The 23322-nt window shown below is 37.6% G+C and overlaps 1 protein-coding gene across 3 annotated transcripts in view; it reads right to left on the reverse strand.

Annotated features, from left to right (window-relative positions):
- Window positions 1-23322, reverse strand: part of ATP6V1H (ATPase H+ transporting V1 subunit H) — a 98282-nt gene that overhangs the window by 16115 nt on the left and 58845 nt on the right. For all 3 annotated transcript variants that reach the window (XM_003940850.3, XM_003940851.3, XM_074386654.1), the window contains 3 exons: window positions 22201-22326; window positions 12620-12721; window positions 6772-6885 (listed from right to left, as the gene is read on the reverse strand). In XM_003940850.3, the coding sequence (XP_003940899.1) occupies window positions 6772-6885; window positions 12620-12721; window positions 22201-22326 (342 nt within the window). The remainder of the gene's footprint in view (window positions 1-6771; window positions 6886-12619; window positions 12722-22200; window positions 22327-23322) is intronic.

Below are 23322 nucleotides of genomic sequence, written 5' to 3' on the forward strand. Positions count from 1 at the left end.
CATCGATGTACCTCACTTACATAAGAGAACATCTCACTTCTGAGGAGATCCGTGCCCACACATTCAGGGCTACAGGGCCATAATGTCTGCCAATTACTCTCGAGCAGCTCAGAAAACGAGAGAAAGAACACACACAAATGCAGCACCATGTCAAAGCTGGCGACTACCGATGAAAGCAGCTTTTCAGTAGTTAAAATTCTTTCCAATTAAGAAAGTCAAAAACAAAGACTCATGAGAACATTTTTCTTTCCACACTTCCCTCTTCCACCTCAACCAGGGGCACGAAAGTGCCACATTGCAGGGAGGGGAGCAGTAGGGTGAGGGATCCTGGCTCTTTCGCGACTCCGTCAGGCTCCGAACTCAGCAACATGCACAGTCCACATGACATGAGAAAGATAAACCCCTCACTTACTAAAATCCAAAAAGAAGTAAAATGGCATTCAGATGACTGCAGTTTTACTAAGCCTTCACATAACTTCAAAGGATGCCGTTTGGTGTTAGTTCTGCTCCTGCTGGTCTCCCAGTTCTGCCTCCGACAAGACTGCTGTGACTCCACACACACAGCATGCTCACAGGGAGCCTTCGCCTTTAGGAAGTCCTCCAGGCACGCCAGCCACATCTCCACCAACTCGCTCCTTAACCCTTAAAACCTCTAGCCCTCCCTGCTCCTGGCTCTTCCCAGGATCCTGTGACACTGACATACACTCTGTCACAGCTCTCACCGCACTGCACTGAAAATGTGTGCTGTCTTTATTTCCAACTTTGTATTTCTCTACTTTAGCACAAATTGAATTTTCTAACAAGTATTCCTGTTCATAACTAAATTAGAGACAATTACAGAGATAAAGGTAAATACTCCCATAACTCTCTTCACTGAGAAAAGAGCTGAATACAAATGGAACAGCATAATATTCAAACCACTGAAATGTTTTCTCCGAATACATTTCTAGGATATTTAGCAAGGCAGGAAAAACTCATCCAAGAAGCTGTTTTCATTTCAGGCTTCTACAAATGCCTGGCTCTTAAGGAAAATAAGGCAAGAAGAGCACAGAGCATAGCTCCTACTAGTGTGAGAGGTGCCTCTAAGAGAATGGGGTAGAGCTTTTATACAGTGTGGTAGGAGACATGGTCTTTTAGGAAAACCTCTGGCCCTTGTATTAACACTCTGGCACCTTTATGCTGAACTCCTTTTTTAAAATATAAGTAAAAACAGATGATAAAATATAAATATTTAAACTATAAGTAAAAATCTGGTCTTTTAGGAAAACCTCTGGCCTTGTACTAACAACTTTGGCACCTTTATGCTGAATTCCTTTTTTAAAATATAAGTAAAAACAGATGATAAAATATAAATATTTCAAATTTAAGTAAAAACAGATGATAAACTTCATCTAATTCACCTAAGAGGATTTAGATTTTAAAATTTAACTGCCGCACTGCTGCACAATTCTTTTAAAATTTAATAAATTCATTTCCATTACCTATGAAATAATTTTCCCCCACCAAGACATAACATCTGGGCGACGCATATGAAGGGAAACTGAGAAAATAATTCAAAAACTCAAATCTCTTTGAGAGTGAATATAAGGTTTGCTTAATTATCATGAAATCTTTAGTATATTCTGCCAACCATTCTATTAAGGTTTACTGGATTTAAATGATGCATGCGCGTGCACACATATACAAAGCCCATGAAAGGAAATATGCCAAGTGACCACAAATGTAACTGCCTCACCCACAGAAGGACGACAGAGCAATGAAAACAAAGCAAGTTAATTCCTTTTCCTCTACCTCTCCTTACTAGACCAGTTTTTTCTTTCATCTATGCTTTATTGATCCTTTAAATCCCACTTCAAGTACCTGTTTCTCTAAGAAGCCAATCATAATCAAACAAAACCAAAACATGAACTGGATCCACAGATCCCCACACTTAGTCATGTGCACCTATGTGTGAAACCTGTAATTGATTTTTTTGTTTAATTACAAAGTGCATAGACTGTATTATCCATCAGGAGTTTTATTTTCTTTACTGTCAAAATGCTCATTTTCCAACTCTTCTGAATTTTTATTTATGCTGATACTTTGCAACGATCTGAGATTTATATTATGCAGGCATTTCCAAATCAACTGTAATTCAGTGGTACACAGTGTCCAGAAAAGTTAAAGTTAATACAGTCTTAGGAAATATTTCTAACTTACAAAGCAGCAGCAAGCAATCTTCAATTAGGAGACTGAATTACTCAGTTGATAGATAATAGCTGTAAAGAATTCCTCTTTACCTAGAATTGGTTTTCATATTTGAAAAAATCCAGTTATATTTGTTTTTTCCAAATACACAAAACATATGACATTAGAGACATTTTCAAATGTTCCTCCACTAAGAATGTCATAATAATGTGGAGAATTCCAGGTACCCAGAAAGAGATCAGGTACCCAGAAAATTTCAGGCACACAGAAAATTCCAGAGACCCAGAAGGAGAATTAATTTAGAAATCAGAATTCTAATTTAGAAATTAGAAATTAATTTCTAAATTAATTCTGGACAATGTTAAATCTAGAAATGTTATGTTTATTGAAAAATCATTTGGAATGTTTGGTAACTTGATTATTACCCTAAATGTTAGCTAAAACACGTAAGAGGTTTTTTTTTTCTTACCTATGAACTAGTTACTTTCAGTCACTGTATTTATGGCTCTGCACTTACAGAATAACTGGAACATCCGAAGCAGATAAAAACACCAGAGAACTAAGCAGTACCATCCACATCCTTGGCCTGCTGAGTTTTTCTATTATTATTAATTTAAAAAAAAAGAAATCTAGAGATGGTAACACTCTTATAACTTATTATGCTGCTTAAGAAAGGGTTGAATAAGAATCTAGAGATGCACATAGAAAATTCTACACGAGATCCTCTACCTACAAAAGTCAGGGTTTCTTTCCTGAAGTCCTGAGCTGTCCATACGCACATATTGTTGCTTCTGAATTAGAGGCTGATTACATTTAAAATCATTCTGTGGGAGAAAAACGATGATATTTTATGATGTGAAACGGATTCACTAGGTATATATACACAAGTTCTCTAAGTTGTCACTGTTTATATATTCTGCCAAGTTTATGAATATAAAAATTCAGCACTCCACAAAAGAACAAGGGACGCACCAGGAATGCCATGGTGGGCACAAAAAGATGAGACCCACACCTGTCACTAGCAGGGAGGCCCACGAGTAGGACTGGCCTGCTCAGGCATCCCAAGCGAGGGGACCCAGTGGGCGCCACTGTCCTCTCCTTCCCCACCAACTCTATTCTTCCCCATCATTCCTCGCCCACTGTCACTCAGGGTTACTCATAATCTATTATTGCATGAAAATACAGATGTGATGTGCAAGGGGAGAAACAGTGGTATTCTAAGACCTACAATTCAAGGAAATGGTTTTGAAATCAATCATAAAAATAATTATTTTCCAATTATATAACACTATATACTCCATCCACGTGATAGAAACTCAAATTTATCTCTATATTATCAAGAAACTTAGTATTTAACTCCTTATAACAGATTCAAAATCAAAATCCATCTGACCCAGTTCCATGATTTCATAAGTAACATAAATTACATTTAAAATGTAATTTTGAAATCATACTTAAAATTTTAATTCACAGAAGAAAGTAATAAATGTTAACTTTACTGTATCCAAAGTTGTGATTTAAGCTGATAAACAAAAACTTCAGCAATAATGCAGTATCAAAAACCTAAAAATCTTTCAAGGCAGAAAAGCCCAGGGACGCAGGCAAAGTGCTGCTGCTGCTGCCTGTCACACAGACCTTCGTGCTTTCATCCGTGCTTGCATCTTAATTATGTTCAAATAATTACTTCACTGGAGGGCTGAAACACACTACTTATAATAACTCGTTTCTATTTAAATCAAGCCAATGCTAAAACAAAAACTCTACTGTATTGTCAAGTTTTCACTTGGTATGAGAGAAAACAATTTAGGGAAATTTCTAAGATTCAATCAATAAACATCTTTAGAACACCAGTAGCATATTTTAGGTTAAAAAGCCCCTATTTTAGGCAAGTAGAAAGGTAGTCTTTATGAGTACAGTTTAGTATAGACAACTAGGTTACCTGAAAAAAGGTATTGATCCGAATCTCTTTTACATTTTGGAATATACTTTGCAAAAGATTATTTTCCAAATGGTATTCTATTTAGTATCATATTAAATTGGTATTGTAATAAATTATTACTCGAGCAAATTTCATTCTCTGGCACAGGGAGCCACAGAAATTTTTAAGTCACAACCAAATACTGAGATCACAGGTGAATTTTAATCTTCCTTCATACGAAAACTTCTCTATGAAGCAACTGTGGGAAAATACTAACAATAAGTTTCTCCATTAAATGCAAAGGAGCTTTATCATAGTTAAAACATTAAAATTTTTAAAATTTGGCATACAATTAGAAAGAGAGAGGAAAAAAAATTCTGTCATCAGTTAGTTAATGATAAAGAGCAAATAAACCAGTCCTTTCCTATAAAGACAGAATACAGAATCCTCTTCTACATGGAGAAATGTACTATGAGACTAACTCAAGTTCATAAATTCAAGAAAAAAGTCAAATTTTAAATATTTCATCTTCAATACATGATCATCTGAACAACAAAAATTCTCAACCAAAAAATTTCCTCCACTGGGAAAGGGAAAAGGTCAACATCCTATTTCATATGCATCTTGCCTTTCATATTAGGAATACACATTTTTTTAATTTAAAAAAAAAAACCCACTAAACCCAACAAGAAAGACTTCAAGAGAGATAAACTGATAAATAATTACATTTCAAGATCCCTAATTTTAACACGATGGCTTTCATAGAAACTTTAGAAAAACATCTGCCAACTATAAGCTCATTGGTTGCAATGGCCTCAGATTCTATTAAATGCCAACATCCTTTAAATTAATTTCCTGAAAGAGATAAAAACAAACTATAAGACAGGAAATTACTAAATTGATTTATGTTGAAAAATCTAGCTCAGGGTAACATGAAGTAGAGAGAGAAATCCAGTGGTATATTCTATGTTTTACTGACAGACTTGAAGTTTTTCCTCCTGCTAAAACCATTCTGGGGTTTTTGCCTTCTGTTTTGATCCCATTCTTCTTGTACTGAAGTTACAGAAAAAAGTGAAAGCATTTTCAGCCCATCAAGTGCTGCCAGCACTAGCTCTGAATGCACCCCAAGTCCATCTACTTCTTATCTCAACGTGTGTCACCTGGGCCAAGGCACCATCTGTCTCAGCCCTAGACCACCATGAGAACCAGCTAAAACACTCTTCATGCTTTCTCACTTACCGTTGAACAAACAACCCATTCTCCAGGGAGTGGCCTAAGTGACCATTTTAAAACATAAACCACACCCTGTCATTCCCCTATTTAATATCCTTGCAATGGTTTTCAACTCATCTTACAGGAGTCAAATGACAGCCTACAAGGCCCTACACAATCAGGTCCCCTCCACAGTCAGACACCTCCATCCCCGAGTGTCACAACCACGTAAGTCCCCGTACACTGCTTTAAACAGGCCAAGTTCGTTAGTACTTCACGGCCTTTTCATCTCTCATTCCCTCTACCTCAAATGCTTATTCGCCCCAGTAACTGAGCTGTATGGCTGGTTCCTTACCGTAATTGTCGACTTCGCTGTAGGACCTACTCAGCGAGGCCTTCTCTAATCGTCCTATGTAAAGTTGCACCCACTTCCATCATACCTAACGTTTCATTTAACTTATCAGGGTACAAAACTGTACACTTGACTTATCAGGGTTCAAAGCAAGTGCTCAAAAAGCAGTTGTAAGAATTTACACAGATGGCAGTATTTATAAGAAAAGTGCTTAAGTGGCAGAAAAATAATATTTAACACATGATACCACAGCAGCACTCCTGGATATTCTCCTACACCGCATTTGTTTGCAATTTCAAACACACCCATGCTCGTGAATCATCAATCCTCTCCTTTGGAAGTGCTGGTAGCATTATGTAAGTTACAAGCAATGTATATTTGTTCCTGATGCTTTAACAAAAACAGTCCAAAACAGAGCATCCTTCCAGAGGGTGGGGAATGGAGAGGCATCTGAACTGTTTAGGATAGTGTTGAAGGCAGTGAACACCCAACCTATAGCTAAAAGCAGCTATGCCAACGGGAGTCTTCACCTCTTCTATTACGTACACAAAGGGCTCACCATTATGTCTAAGTGGTTACGTTTCATCTTGTTTTAAGTGGGTACAAAAGTCAGTAATTTTTATTTTAAAAATAAAAACAACAAAGAAGCACAAATTTAGTTACTTCAAAAGCAAAAACTATAGCGAATGAAATGTGAGAGCTGAATCTGAGGTGATTAAATCAGCTTTTAATGTTTTTATGTGAATTGGTAAATTCACTCAGGTTACCATATGCTGAATAGTTAAGCCTTGCAAAATTGTGGCATTTCTAAAGGAATAAGCAGTACAAATGCATTCAACTCCAAAAAGGACTGACTGACGTATTTTACAGGGTCCTTTTAATTACTTCTGGAGTTGTTTCTGAAATTATCATTTTGAATATACATGCCTTGAGACCCTTAGTGCAGTTTGTCTTTTTAAAACTATTGTGTCATTGCTCTGAATTACTAAAATATATTTCTAAATTTTTCATCAAAATCACTGATGTTTACATAAGAACTTTTAGAATGGCGAGTGAGAGTCTTGAGACTGATGTACGAGTGTGAGAAAAAACCAGGGCATACCAGTTGTGCACCATGAGCTTCTGCACGGCCAGCAGAGCATTATAGCGGACCTGCTGGTCTTCGTGATGCATGTGGTTCATGACCAGCTGCTTCCCACCGAGCTGCTCGATGACCCTGCGAACAACAGAGACGTGATGAGAGATGCAATGACTCTCAAATTCATCTGCAAGCAGGCAGCTCAAATGCCAATACACTAAAAAGGAAAGTAACAATCTATGTAAATAAACCAAATATGTGTCTTTCTAAGCCACAGATATACAGTATTCAAATATTTTCTCTTTTGAATTCCTAATCATAAATCCAACAGTTGTTCTCATTTCTCATCTCTAATTCAGAAAAGTATCATCTGCCTAGACCCCACCCAGTCACTAGTATTTAAGATTATGGTTTTCTAAGTGGTTGAATATTAACATCTTTATTATTAGTATTTCTTGCTTGCCTAGTATCAGTATTGAATACCATCTAATTTTTATAACAATCTACAATCAATATCAAGCCTACCAGTGACTGTACTGCATGATACATACGGGCTCAGATGTAGGCAGCAGGGAACAGAGGGTTAAAGTGCACCCATACTAATTTCCTGGAAAAGACCACTGATTTTAAGATATCCACCTCTTTCTCACAACAATGTGATATGCCACGTGACCTGGGCATGAGACAGAGGGACATGCGTATCTTCCAGGGCACCGAGATGACTGACGACTGGCACTGCTTTCTAGCACCACACTTCCGACACCCTGAAAACTCACTTATTACATACATAAAGAAAGTGAAAAGGGCTATTTTCTTCATGCACAGAAACAGGTCCTCTGTTCCTCTGCAAAGGTGTGGTTACAGAGCTGTGGAGTCTCAACTATCACACAACAGTGTGGACCGCCCTGCCCATTCTTCAGCCACCAGTGCTGTCTAGTGGAGGATACCTACTACATAGTCAGTGGCAAGTGATGCCTTAATGCAGTATGGTGGTTGGTGGCTTAAGACAATCTAACAGATCAGTAAGGTTTCTGGGTTAGGAAGAACTAAGTAGATAGGGGTCAGAGTGAGAGGGAAGCTTTTACCTGCATACCTTTTCATATTTTATTTTTTAAAGCCTGTTTTTAAAAAAAATATACATTGAACTGAGGGGGAAAAAAAGAATATAATATAAGTAAAATCAAACATTAACTGAGTGCTTACTGCATGCCAGGCACTGTACTTTAAAACATTATCTAACATATCAGCTCAGCCATTCATCAAACATGTTAATTAGACAGGTCGTTTACCTGGTAAATTCCTCCCTGACAAATAGTGAGGAGAAGGACCTCTTTACAGCATTGCTGTGATGATTGAAGGCCATAAAGCCTACGTTCCTGCAGAACATTGAGCCCAGCTCTGCTGCTGCGATGATGATGATAATGATGATGATGATGATGATGATGATACAGGGCTGCTCTCCTGCCTCCTACTCTCACTGTAGTCAAAGGGATCTTAGCAAAAAACTCTGCATCTCATTTTTACTACTTAAAACAATTCAGTAGCTTCTGCTTCTCTTAACGAAAGGACTCAGGCCAGGCACGGTGGCTCATGCCTGTAAATCCTAGTACTTTGGGAGACCAAGCTGGGACAACTGCTTGAGCCCAGGAGTTCGAGACCAGCCTGGGCAACACAGTGAGATGCTGTTTCCACAAAAAACTAAAAATAAAAAATTAGTCAGCCACGGTGACGCGCACCTGTAGAACCCCAGCTACTCAAGAGGCTGAGACAGGAGGATCACTTGAGCCCAGTTCAAGGATATAGTGAGCTATGATCGCACCACTGCACACCAGCTGGACCAACAGAGTGAGCCAGTTTCTAAAAAATATAAATATAAATAAAACAAAAGGACCCAAATCCTTAAAATAGCTGACAAGATCCTTTCACAGATGGCTTTGGAACCCTTCTGAGCTTCACAGAGCACGGTCGCAGGCCGCTTGCCCTCTGCACTGCCCCTGAGGCCTCAGCTAGCAGCCAACAGCACCATAGCTGAAGGAAGCTTCTCTGACACACGAGCTTTCTCCATAGGCATATAAGAGCCTTCTGGCACTTAGGAACATTACAGCCATTTTAAACAGCAAAATCACCATACGTGCACACAAAACACCACAAAAATGCAAAAAAAAAAAAAAAAAAAAGTGGCACTAAGCAGACTGCATAAAGGATGCTTGTTTCTAGCATAAGAGAGAATACAAGATGCTAGCATGCTGCCTTGTTCCCCCACAGCTGGAAACGTGTCCATTAGCGACTCCAGTAATTCACCACTTTACGGATAACTGCAAAAGCATCTCCAGCATTGATACGGGTGTTGAAAATAAACCTTTTTAGGTGGGAAAATTTACAAATCTGGAATCTGTGAATAATCAGGATCAATATACAATCTCAGAAAACTGCCATGTGGTGAGCAAAATAGGACTGATTAAAAACATAGAGCTCACACACCATTTACAGTAATATCAAATGTGAGCACTCTCCCCCACGCTGGGCACTGTGCTGACATGTTCGTATTTTTCATCTCATAATTCTGACAACAAATACACTGCTTAGCAAAAGCAGTGTTTTTGACATTCTAAACCTTTGTTCCTTATTACCACCAGCCAATAAAATTTGGAAGAGCTTTTAATGATTGATATTATATTTATTTATTACGCATTTAGTAAACTATATTTTATTGCTCTCCACCCCAGAGCCTGGCAGGTCTCATACCAAGCGGATGATCTCACCCCACCGAAACTCACACTGCTATTGAAATAAACAGACATTTCTCATCTTCTCAACTTCAGATGCACTTGAAGTACCAATTATTTTCAGGTAATACAAATGCCCAATATCATGAATCCTTGAAAAAAGGCGTGAAAAGAATCTTTCTGGCTCAAAAGTACTCATATCATCTCACTAAATCTATTTGAAGAGGCCAGCAAATAACCAGAAATGTTTATACAGATATTAAGTCTGTTTTTATAATAATGAAAATTTAGAAACAAAGTACAAGCCAAGTAGTAAGAGTTGAGTAAACTAGAACATGTGTACCTATATATAGCATTAAACCTTATTTTTAAAACTTTGTAGATGGAAAATATCCGTGATAAATGAGGAAATGCAGGAAATAGGAGATGTCACATATCAGTTTCTGATAAAAAAAATACATACTATATATGCACAGGAAAAAACTAAAAAATAATTTTTATCCCATACTTTTAGTATTAAGGGTGTACTTTTTCTTCATTATTCTTTTCTGTATTTTAAATTTTTCTATAATGAGCATTTGTTACTTTTCATGATGACTATAAATTAAAAAATAAAAATCCATGAAATGTTTGTGTCACTATCAAACAATTAATTTGTATTTGCATGTGCTGTGCTAGGCTTTGTACGAAGGAACATAGAGATATTTACCAGATAAAAAAGTCTGTATTTTAAGAGAACAAGCATAATTCTTTTGATTGTTTTTTTCCCGTCAACAAATATACCCTACTGTGTGGTGAACACTGTCTAGGCCAGGCATCCCCAAACTTTTTACATAGGGGGCCAGGTCACTGTCCCTCAGACCCTTGGAGGGCCGCCACATACTGTGCTCCTCTCACTGACCACCAATGAAAGAGGTGCCCCTTCCTGAAGTGCGGCGGGGGGCCGGATAAATGGCCTCAGGGGGCTGCATGCGGCCCGTGGGGCCGTAGTTTGGGGACACCTGGTCTAGGCAAATACAGGTGGCTCTTCTGAGAAGTTCACAGTCTAGTGAGGTGAAAGAGACATCATCACATTGTCATTCTACAAAATGAAAAGTGTTACATAACAGAAGCATTAATATATTCAGAATCCTGTGAAAGCACAGAAAATTGGACATTTGTATTTGGATTCAAAGGCAATACAGTGGTTTGTCAGATTAAACAGAGTATCAGTCAGTATGTTAGGTTACAAGTAACAAAAACTTTGCCCTGCCTGATAATTCTGCAGCAAAAGTTTATTGAAAGGTAACTGTATATGGCTTGGAAGGCTGGACAATTGTACTCGAAGAATGGCCAGGCTGAATCACCATCAAAATCACATAGTCCAGTGAGGGTGCTGTTTCAGCTCAGCCCTTGACCCCACAGCTTACTTTGTTCACACCCAGGTGCCCCCTCCTCGCGGAGCTGGCTATCCCCACTTCCCCTCTATCTTTAGTTTCTGCTGGAGGTCTGGGGCAGCTATATTGGCTTACAACTGAGCTTTTAGGCCATGGGCATGTGACTAAATGCAAGAGAGGATAGCAAAGTGAATTTGTCATTTTAATCTTCTATAACAGGAGAGATCACATGTCTTGTAAAATGGGGAATTCCTAGAACACAGGAAAGTGGTTTAGATGCCAGACTCCTTTAAAAAAAAAAAAATGTAGCTGTACAAGCCCTGTAAGAGAGTTTGATACAGCTTTCCCAATGTCACAATGTTTTAATTGTTGAAACAATGTTCATTACATCAGTCTTGTGCTATTAAATCATATGTGCAAAGGGGACACATTCCCTAAGGATGAATGCTGGGCATTAATCATCATGGTGTGACTTCTCGCCTTCTATCAGGGGCCACAGGTGGTTTGTGCCTCCTGAAGAAAAAGCAATGGAACAGTGGTGCTCTCGTACATCGTGTATATTTGAAAAGTAAGATTAATGCTCAACTGTGTTTGATTCTCAGAATGTTACCATCTTAAAGGTTACAAGTCTGTTAAAAGAACTCAATTGGCCAGTACAGTTCATAACGTAAGTTCATTTATTTTTGTGTTATTTGCATTTATTAATAATTATTAAATTTGCAACTGGGGGACAATTAACTGTCATCTTATGCTCTGCACCCAAACTTATAAAAACAAGTAATTAGATCAAAAGTGTTTCTTTGAACTACAAAAACCATCATGAAAATAACACACACATAAAACAAGAGTGAAAAAGGGCTCCACATTAAGAAGTAGATGTAAATCTGCATACTGAGACACCCCTAACAGTGATCAAAGAAAAGCATGGACAGGAAATATGATTTCTGTATAGTAAATCCTCACTTAACATCAATAGGTTCTTGGAAACTGACTTCCAGTGAAATGACATAAAACAAGCAAAGGACAGTTCTCGAGAATCTGCTGTCACTTCAAGTCTCAGTTTCCAAGAACCTATGAAAGATGTTAAGAGAGTACTTCCTGTATCTAAAAATATATCAATGGACCAGCAAAACATTTGCTTGTAGTCTCCAGAATATTTCCGTTATAAAATTCTGTCAACTGACAAATGTTGTTTGAGATGGAGAAAAGGTCGAAACTCTGCCAGAGACAACATTTTGACACTTCATTCCTGAGAAACTTGTAAAAAAGAAAAAAAGTCCACCACGAAGTTAATAACAAACATAATGTTCTTGGAGAAGCAAAATTCAAGATGAAAAAAATCCCATGATATCAAAAAGCGTAGAACTGCCATTGCTTGAAGTAGCAGACAACTTTACTTGACAATTGAACTACTACTGATTTACTTGCTTCAACAAACACTTAAAGAGTGCTTACTATGTAGCAAGCATGACTTTAAGTGTTTTACATTATTATTAATGAGTATTAACTCACTCACTCCTCATTCGCAGAGGAGGAAACCAAGGAACAGAGAGGTTAAGGGACTTGCCCAATCTCACAGGGTCTAGGTGGGAGAGCTGGGATCTGAAGACCACGCAGGCAAGTTCAGTCTGGGCACTTACTCACTGCATGACTCTGCATTGGTGTCTGTTAGCTCCTTTGCTAACCTACTCCATTTTGGGTAAGTACATTACTTAGGATTCTACATTGAAGGTTTCAAGAAACCAGACGAAATGAATGGCTTTCTCTTACCGTTTGCCTCGTGGATAATGACGCACATATTCTCCAACATCATGAGCAGCAACAGCTAAGACCTGGGGATCATCTGACACCTCCAAAAGTTTTGTCAAGATTCTGAAATAAATTTTATCCAAAGAGAGATCAAGTTCTAATTTTTCTATGGCACACCACAGAGCACAGGTATAATGTAGATACCTTCCAGAAAACCAACATTAATATATTAATATTCTTCTAAGGATTTCACTATTACACATAAGTTTGCAGTTTTTCTTTTTTTTTTTTTTTCCTGTGAGAAAGAGTCTCAGTCTGTTGGCCAGGTTGGAGTGCAATGGCACGATCTTGGCTCATCACTGCAACTTTGCCTCTCAGGTTCAAGCAATTCTCCTGCCTCAGCCTCCTGAGTAGCTAGGACTACAGGCACATGCAACCATGCCCAGCTAATTTTTTTTTGTATTTTTAGTAGAGATGGGGTTTCACCGTGTTACCCAGGATATGCAACCATGCCCAGCTAATTTTTTTTTTGTATTTTTAGTAGAAATGGGGTTTCACCGTGTTACCCAGGATGGTCTCTATCTCTTGACCACCTCAGCCTCCCAAAGTGCTGGGATTACAGGTGTGAGCCACCACAACTGGCCCTAGTTTGCAGTTTTCAAACCTTTATACATATGTAACAAGTTCCTTTCACATTCACAATGTAGACCATGCACAATTTCCAAAATATCAGGGATAAAAAACTACTTTTTATCCAAAAAATAGATTTTCCCCCTCAAAAAAAGTAGAACATGAATAAAAGCTAAAATACAAAACTACAATAGATCTTTGCTAATTATATATATTTTAATAAGCCATTTGTAAACCCGAAGAACAGCAGTAGTGGGACAAGTGACTGTTGGTGTGCAATGATAAGAGGGTGTACTGGGCACGAAGCACATGTGTCTTCCCCTCTCTCTTGCCCCAGCTCTAACAGAACACTGGAATATATACTTTCTAAATAATAAAGCCCATAACAGCAAGGGAATGTTTCGTAGAAGATGGCAGCCCAAATCCACCATCCTGTCACCTTGCCCTTCTGGTACTTTCTCCAATGCAACCACATAGAATAAATTGCTATTGGAGCCTGACGGGTACTTCTGAGAAAAGGAGCCAGGAACCAGTAGCAAAGAAGTCTCCCCCTGCGCCGGCTTCTGCCGCCCTTCTCAAGGACCACCAGGGAGTGGGTGCAGCTACCCAAGATGTGCATATGCCCTTGGAAGTGAAAGGGAAGAGAGACAGCGCTGCTCAGAATCCAAGGAGCTTGGAAAGGACTAGCTTCCTCATGCGTGCAAGCAGAGATCATTCAAGGAATAGGTTGTTCCTCTGTTATTTTAATACTCAAGGGCCTAGAAATAGATGGAAAACTTCTCAATTCATTCTAAAAGCAGAGCATAACTGTGATAACCAGTCAGAATGAATATTTTTTAAATGGCCTGGTAGAAGACCAAACAACTCTTTCTAATAGTCCAATAACTCAGAAAGACACATAAAAACCTTAACAGATTAGCAAACTGAACCCACCAGTACACTGAGAGACAATATTCAGTTTTCAGCTCAAATGTCATCTCCTGCGTAAGAGCCCAGGATTACCCTAAGGCCGTATCCTCCCCATCATTCTTTTCCTACGCTACTTTTCTTCATAGTACTAATCACCACCTGCTATTTTAATATATATTAAGACAGTCATGTTAAATGACTTCAAGCCATAGGAAGAAAAAATAGACAGGTCACAGACTAATACATTTAGTCTGTGACATGTGCAAGTAATGGTATATGAAGATGTAGGTAAGGTATGTCTAGGCACTGAAAGAACACCAGAGACTATGGCCTGCTGACCCTGTTCCTTCTCAGGAGGAGTCTGAGATTGAACGGCAGTGAAGATACCTTTCTACTTCAGTTCTCTCTGCCTTTAAGATAAAACAGGACCATACATTCAGTTTTTCATGTATGTATCTGTATTTTTTTTTAACATTTCAAACTATGTATGTTTTTAAAAGGACAACTTGCAAATTATTCTAAAATTAAGTTAAATTTAATTAAACTGAAACATTTTGATCGTTTCAAAAAAATTACTTCTGTTTTTATTTTGATAATTTAAATAAGAATTTTTATGAAATTATATGCAAATTACATTAATAAAAATTCTTTAAAATATAACATTTGTTCTCAAAAAAAGAAAAATAGCTCAGAGCCATCAGAGCTATGTGAAACATATCAAAGTTATCACACCCAGAGACAAGAGTGTGGGCATTTGTCCACACTAAGGACAGAAGGCATTTGTCCCTGACTATCCCACTCATTACCCTCATGTTCCTGGAATTTGTGATACAAAGAACAATGAACAGCTATCCAACAGCTGTTGGACATGTCATTTTAATGTAAATTCTTGGCAAATGACTTAGGAACTGCCTCCTCCTTTTCCCTTAAAAGCCCACTTGTAACTGCTACTAACTGGAGTCTATGTATACTCAAGGCAACCTGAACCTATGCTCCCAGGCAGCCATCCTCAAAAGCTTTGAGCTCGAACTATCTCTGTATTTCATTTTATTATCTGAATTTTGTTATTTAAGACTGACATCTGAATACATCAAACCAGAAGTCAGGAAATAACAGCTCAAGTCCAAACCTGATGCCACCTGTTTCTGTAAATGCTTTACTGGAACACAGGCTCATTCGTTTACTTGTTGTCCATAGCTGGCAGTGCAACGGCAAAGTCAAGCAATTTGGGACAGAAACAAAATGGTTCAAAAAGTCTAAAATATTTATTTCCTGGGCAGTTACCGACTCACATTGCCAATCCCTGTGGATTTAAAGGATTAAGGTGCCAGGGGAAGATGTCTCCCAACAAACAGCAAACACCTGAAGCTGGTGATCAGCAGCTTCCCAACAGTATCTCACGAGTTGGGTGGGCTGGCTAAAGCATGTGCACTGAGGTGCAAGATGGCAGAGCTTAACCGGTATATGACTTTCCTCTAGGAATGCTCAACTGGAAAGGGAAAAATGCCTCAAGTGAGCACGTACACAACTTCAGTAAACATACTGTGCATACGGCCCCTCCAAAGTGCTAGCAAGCCACTGAACATGCAGACAGCCGAGCCCAAGGGAAAAATCTAGGGAGGAGAAATGGAAACCCCAGAACCATGCCAATGCACAAAAACCCCAAGTCAAGGGCAGAGCAGGGCACTTGGATCTCCCAAGTCACCCACTTGGCCCTCTTCCATTTCACTCCTGCTCTTATTTTTAATAAGCCTTCACTCCTGCTCTCAAACTTGCTCTTGTCTCTCACTTTGTCTTACATCTACTTCCGCCCCCAGCAGAATTACTTCCGCCAAGGAGGCGAGGATTGAGTTGCTGGAGATCCACACAGATTCACCACTGGTAACAACCCCACTGACAGAACAGATTTCCTTCTTGGCCAACAGGACCCCAGAGAAACCTCAAACTGAGTTTCAGGCTATGATGGCAAGAGGGGTCAGACACAACTCATTTTATACTAATAGTGGCCAGTTGTGCCTTCTCTTTTGGAGTTTAGGCATAACTGGCCACCATTAGTATAAAACAGAAATCAGGTGCCCTTTCTCAGGCCTCCTTAAGACTGTTTTTCCCAAGATAGTGGTTACTCATACTGGCTCAGAAGAAACCTTTTAAAGATACTTTATAGAGTTCGATTTTTCCATTAACAAGAATAAAAATGAAAGACAAGGCTGGACACGGTGGCTCACACCTGTAATTCCAGCACTTTGGAAGGCCGAGGTGGACAGATCACAAGGTCAAGAGTTCGAGACTAGCCTGGCCAATATGATGAAACCCCATCTCTACTAAAAAAATACAAAAAATTAACTGGGTATGGTGACATGTGCCTGTAGTCCCAGCTGCTGGGGAGGCTGAAGGAGGAGAATTGCTTGAACCCAGGAGGCAGAGGTTGCAGTGAGCCAAGATCACACACACCACTGCACTCCAGCCTGGGTGACAGAACAAGACTCTGTCTCAAAAAAAAAAAGAAAGAAGAAAAAAAAACTAAAGACAAACAATAATTTCAAATTTCTCATCATCATATAAACATAAAAGAAAAATAACTATACCATTGTTTCTTGTTATTCAGAAAAATCACAGTGTCATACAAAGGCAAAGGGAGTAATCTAAAGAAGCCATAAAAATGAAAACCTAACACCAGAAAATAGAATGTACCTTTTTAAAAAGGCTTAAGTGTATCATAAAATATATATATAATACTTTTTAATAATTTGTAAAACATTCCCCTCCATTATATTCAAGTTTTCTAAGAATTAGATTTAAAAATTATCCAAGCTCTTTTTGTTAAAACTCAAAGTCAAAAGGTAACACTGAAAAACTAATCCACTCTTATCCTCTTCCTATTCTGTCAGTTCTGCTGACATCATAAACCACACACTTTAATTTGCCACACTTTGTTTAAACGAGAATAATGTACAGGTTTTGGTAATACACAGAAAATGGAGTCTAAACAACAGAGATAGGTGGACCTAAAAATGCTACATCTGGATGCCTCATTTAAATGACACTAAGAGAATTTCTTAAAAGTATAAATCTCTAAGGAAGAACAAAATGGGAAATGAAACAAAAACAATAAAATATTGAAGTGGGAAGTCAGAACAAATGTTAAACATGAGAAAACCAAATACCAAGCTGGCAAAAAGGTAAGCCAAGAAGCAATCGATTTTACAACACAAAACTGTTTATACCAGTATTTTTAGATACCAGACTCAAACTGTGCTGCCTGACAACCACTAGCCACATGTGTATTTAAGTTAAACTGATTAAAATTTAAATTTAAAATTTAGTTTCTCAGTTACCAACATTTCAAGTGCTCTTTAGTGATACACTATTGTACTGAGCAGCACAGGTATAAACCACTTCTATCATCACACAAAGTTTCACTGAAACTGAAGTAGAAGGTGAAAAACTGTAATGCATGATCTATAGGAAAACTAACACACACACACACACACACACACACACACACACGAATAAACTTAATAAAAGACGGACAAAAGCATAACATTATCCAAAGGAAATCCTACATAAATGGATATACCACTATGTTCATGGATTGGAGGACCCTCCTTCCAAGTGAAAAAAATATCAATTCCCCCTCGAGTAAACTATCCCTTCAATCCCAACCAAAATACCACTCAAAATGTCTGCTTCACAGGCTGATTCTAAAATGCATACAGAAACTCAGGAGTCCAAAAAACACCAAGGCACCTTGGAAGAACAGGAATGCTGACACTATCAGACACCGAGACTTAAAATAATGAACAGCAATTAATAAAACACAGTATTGGAGTAAAAACAGACAAATAGATGATGGAATACAACAAATAATTCATAAAGACAACTGCATGGGAGAGGTTCTAGCCAGGGCAACTGGGCAAAAAACAAAAATTAAAGGCACCCAGCTTGAAAAAGTGAGAAGGAAAAGTCTCTATTGACAGAGGACATAATCTTGTGCAGCTGACCACGGAACAGCACAGGTCTGAACTGCACAGGCACACTTACACGTGGATTTTCTTACACCTTTGCCACCCCTGAGACGGCAACAGCAACATCTTCTCTTTCTCAGCCCACTCAACATGACAAGGAGGAAGATCTTTACCATGATCCACTTCCACTTAATGAACAGTAAATACATCTTCTCTTCCTTATGGTTTTCTTAATAACATTTTTTCTCTAGTTCACTTTATTGTAAGAATACAGTATATAATACATGTAACATTTAAAACATGTGTTTATCAATTGTTTGTTACCAGTGAGGCTTCTAGTCAACAGGAAGTTATTAGTAGTTAAGTTTTGGAGAAGCCAAAAGTTATATGTGGCTTTCTGACTGTCGGGGAGGAGGGTCAGCACCCCTAAATCCTGCATTGTTCAAAGGCCAACAGTAGACAGAAAATGCAAAGGAATCCAATAGAGAAAAACGTATTAGAAGTAACAAAAAGAGCTCAGAAAGATCAAAGACTATAAGGTCAAGCTACAAAACAACTGTTTTTTTATAAACATGCAATAAATAATTGAAAATGAAAAGAACGGCTTCGTTTACAACAGCATCAAAAGGACAAAATATTTAGAAATAAATTTAACAAAAGACATGCAAAACTTGCATTCTGAAATCTGTAAAACACTGTTGAAAGAAATTAAATATGATCTAAACAAATCAGAAAACATCCCAAGTTCATAGATCTGAATACTAACTTACTCCCCAAACTGATTTACAGCTTCAACAGAATCCCTATTAGAGTCCAGACTGGCGTCTTTGTAGATTTTAACAAGATGATTCTAAAATTCATATGAAATGCTAAGAAACCCAGAATAGCCAAAACCATCTTGGAAAAAAAAAAAGAGCAGACTTCCAGTTTCTGGTACAACATGTAAAGAGCTTGAAAGTCTTCACTCCAATCCTCACAACAAGAAAAACAAAAAGCTGAACAAAACTCTTCTTAGATCCAAGACAGAACTGAGGTGCCAGGACAAACCACCTCCCTGGAAGTTAGAGAAATGGGAGACAAAGAATCAAAGCTTATTGGGAGCAGAAACTACTGATGGATCTATCAACTGGTAGAAACACTTAAAGGGTAACAGACTAATTGCTAAAGATTGAACAAGGACTAGCTAGAGAAATAAAAATCTCAAGGAGTCCAATCTTAAGGGAGGTAGGTGGCCTTCACCGTGCTTACCTAAGGAGAAATGGATAATCTGAATAGGCCTACATCTATTAAAGAAATGAGTAATTAATAACCTTACAAAACAGAAAGCAACAGGCCCACATGTTCTCACTGGTAAACTATGTCAAACATTTAAGAAGGAAACACCACCAATTCTTTATAATCTCTTCCAGAAAATAGAAGCAGAGGGAACACCCTTTAACTCATTCATGAGATCAACATTACCATAATCCCAAAATCAGAAAAGGACATCACAAGAAAGGATAATTACAGAGCACTATCTGTCATGAACACAGATGCAAAAATCCTCAACAAAAATATTAGCAAATCAAATCAATAACATGTAAGACAAATTATAAACTATGACCAAACAGGATTGAGTCCAGGAATGCAAAGCTAGTGTTACATTTGAGAAATGTAACCCATCACATCAACAGGCTAAAGAAAAAAAATCACATCAATAGATGCAGGAAAATTATTTGACAAATTTAACATCCATTCATAATAAAAACTCTCAACAAATTAGGAATACAGGGAAACATTCTCAACTTGATAAAGACGATGTGCAAAAAAGAAAGAAAGAAAGAAAGAAATCTATAGTTAACATCATATTGAACAATGAGAAATTAGATCTTTTCCTCCCTAAGATCAGGAGCAAGGCAAGGATATACCCTCTCATCACTCTATTCACTATCACATTGGAAGTATATTAAGTGTAATAAGACAAAAAAGGAAATAAAAGAAATAATTACAGCAAAGTCACAGGATACAAGGTATATATATGAGTCAACTGCTTTCTCATACGCTATCCATGAACAATTGGAATTTCAAATTAAAAACACAGTACTAAGCCAAGCATGGTGGCTCGTGCCTACTCGCATTTTGGAAGGCAGAGACGGGAGGACTGCTTTGAGGCCAAGAGTTCGACACCAACCTAGGCAACAGAGTGACATCCCATCTCCACAAACATTAAAACAAACAAACAAAATAGCTGGTGCACGGTGATGTGTGCCTCTGGACGTAGCTGTCAGGAGGCTGAGATGGGAGGATCTCTTGAGCCCAGGAGTTTGATGTTACAGTTAGCTATGATCACATCACTTCACTCCAGCCTGGGTAACAGAGCTAGATCCTGCTTTCTTTTAGTGGGAAAAAGCCAGGCACGGTGGCTCATGCCTCTAATCTCAACACTTTGGGAAGCTGAGGAGGGCAGATCTTGAGGTCAGATGGAGGCCATCCTGGCTAACATGGTGCAAGCCTGTCTCTATTAAAAGTATTTCCAAATCACCTATCTGATCCGGGACCTGTACCCAGAATATATAGAGAACTCTTACAACTAAGTAATAAAAAGGCAACCCAATTTAAACATGAGCCAAGTATCTGAACAGATATTTCTCCAAAGAAGATATACAGATGATCAATAAGCACATGAAAAAAATGCTTGACATTATTAGTCATCAGGAAATACAAATAGATACCACAATGAGGTTATCACTGCACACTCAGGTGGCTAGAATCAAAAGATCAGGTTGTAACAAATGTTGGCAAAGATGTAGAGAAATCAAAACCCTCATTCATCATTGGTGAGAATAGGAAATTGTGTAGCCACTTTGGAAAACAGTCTCGTAGTTCCTCAAATGGTTAATCACAGAGTTAACACATGACTCAGCAACTTCACACCAAGTATCTAACAGCAAGACAAACGAAAACATATCCACACAACAACTTGTACCATAAGTATTACTGGTAATATTCGTAATAACCAAAAGGTAGAAACAACCCAGAAGTCCATGAACTGATCAGTGAATAAATAAAATGTGGTCTTAACCATATAATGGAAAATCATTGAACCATAAAAAAGGAATGAAGTAGTGATAAATTCCACAACATGGATGAATCTGAACACGTTACAGTACGTGAAAGAAGCCAGCCACAAAAAAATATGTATTACATGATTCCATTAACATGAAATTTCTGTAACAGGCAAATCCAGGTATCGGTGGCTGCTTAGGGTTAGACAGATGGGTGGATAAAGAGGTGGTGGCCAAAGATATGGGGTTCCATTTTGAAGCAATGAAAATGTTCTAAAACTGACTTTGTTGATGAGTACAAATATCTGAATACACTAAAATCCAATGCATTTTACAGTTTAAACAGATAAACTGTATGCTATAATTATATCTCACTAAAAAAGAAAGAAACCTACACATATTAATCATCTTATTATGACAAAGGTAAACCTGGAGAGTACTGAAGGAAATGTTTTCAATAAATGGAGCTGGTTCAATTAGATATTTATGTTAAAAAAAAAAAAAAAAAAAAAAAATCCTGTTCCCTACTTTACGCCTTAGCCAAAAATCAATTCCAGATGAACTGGATATATAAATGTAAAAAGTTAAACAATAAAGCTTCTAGGAGATATAAAGACATCTTCATGACCTGGAAGAGGCAAAAACTTCTTAACCAAGACACAGAAAAGCACTAGCCATACAGGGAAAGACTGATGAACTGAGCTACATCAAAATTTGCAGCATCTCTTAAGACACCATTACAAAGTAAAATGGCATGCAACAGAGTGGGGACAAAATGGTTGTGATGAATTTATATATATGAGACAACAAACTCAAGGTCAGAATACATGTAGAACTCCTGTAGAATGAAAGAAACCAGACTCGAACAGGCCCTTCTCCAAGAAAAGATGTCCAGATGGTCAAAAGGATAGGAAAAGGTATTCACCCCCATCAGTCAGCAAGAATACACAAATTAAAACCACAGAATATCTTAAATTTAGAGTGACAAAAACAAGTGCTGTTGAGGATTTGAGATAATGCGTATTAAGAGTGTAAAGTGAAACAAAAAACTTACTTCAAGAGTTCATAATTCTTCTCATTTAATCTCACGGCATTCTCTCGCCAAAATTTCTCAGATTTGTGCACAGGACTCCATTCCAACCTTCCAGATTTAAGTTCCGAACTGTACTCATCAAATGAACTACAAAAATGTATAAAGAATTTAAGATTTATAAGAATCTGACAATTACTCCAAAATTAAGCAAAATAAAATGTCTTCACTGATTATTTATAAAAGGAATGACCATCCTTTGTACATTAACAAATTACCATTAAGCGAAGTTTAAAGTTTAAATAATCTTTAATAAATCATGTGAAATTTTATTCAGTACAGTAAGGTCCAACCCTCCTGTCAAATTTGAATGCTGGGTATGAGACACAAAACTCAGCACTTGCTTTCAAAATCCTTACTCCAATATATACATGAATGTGTGTAAGTAAAAAAACTGAAAATCAGAATTTCTACCATGACACTTGAAATACTGTATTTCCCAGACCAATAGGCATATTAATGTAAAATAATATATTACGTAAAAGCATAGTACTTTAACATAAAACAATAAACTCATACTATTATAGTATAAATATCATAAACTATAAAAATACATCACAAAAACAAAATCACATGCATTGGCACAGTATTTTACAATGTGATTACCAAGAGTGTAGACATAATTAATTGAGCTAATCCATTATAGACCAAAGACAAAAGCCTCTGTACATATAACAAACTGCAATTCACCTTAATTTAAAAACCATTCACTGGAGAGTAACTTGATTATTCCAAGCTTTAAAGTATGAAAATTTTTAATGTGGTTAGCCAGTAGACAAATACACTGTCAGAACATACTTGGACTTTCTCTCAAGTAAAATTTAAAAAGATGTAACCATTCAAATTTTACTAGTAATTCAGTATAATCAGGATGTACTAGGTAAGTTGATCAGAGGGTCCCATTTGAATAAAGTAGTGAAATACTTTAATGTAGGGCTAGTTAGTATAAGAAGTATAACAGTGTTTTTAATATTCATATCCTAATCCTATAATAGCAAAAACAAAGCCAAGTCTCTTAGCTGTACCCATTACCCTATTAGCTTTATGTAAGTGGTATTTTTCAAATTACCAAATTCAAGGTGAAAA

Source organism: Saimiri boliviensis, chromosome 15, assembly GCF_048565385.1.
Source record: "Saimiri boliviensis isolate mSaiBol1 chromosome 15, mSaiBol1.pri, whole genome shotgun sequence".
NCBI classification, from domain to species: Eukaryota; Metazoa; Chordata; class Mammalia; order Primates; family Cebidae; genus Saimiri; species Saimiri boliviensis.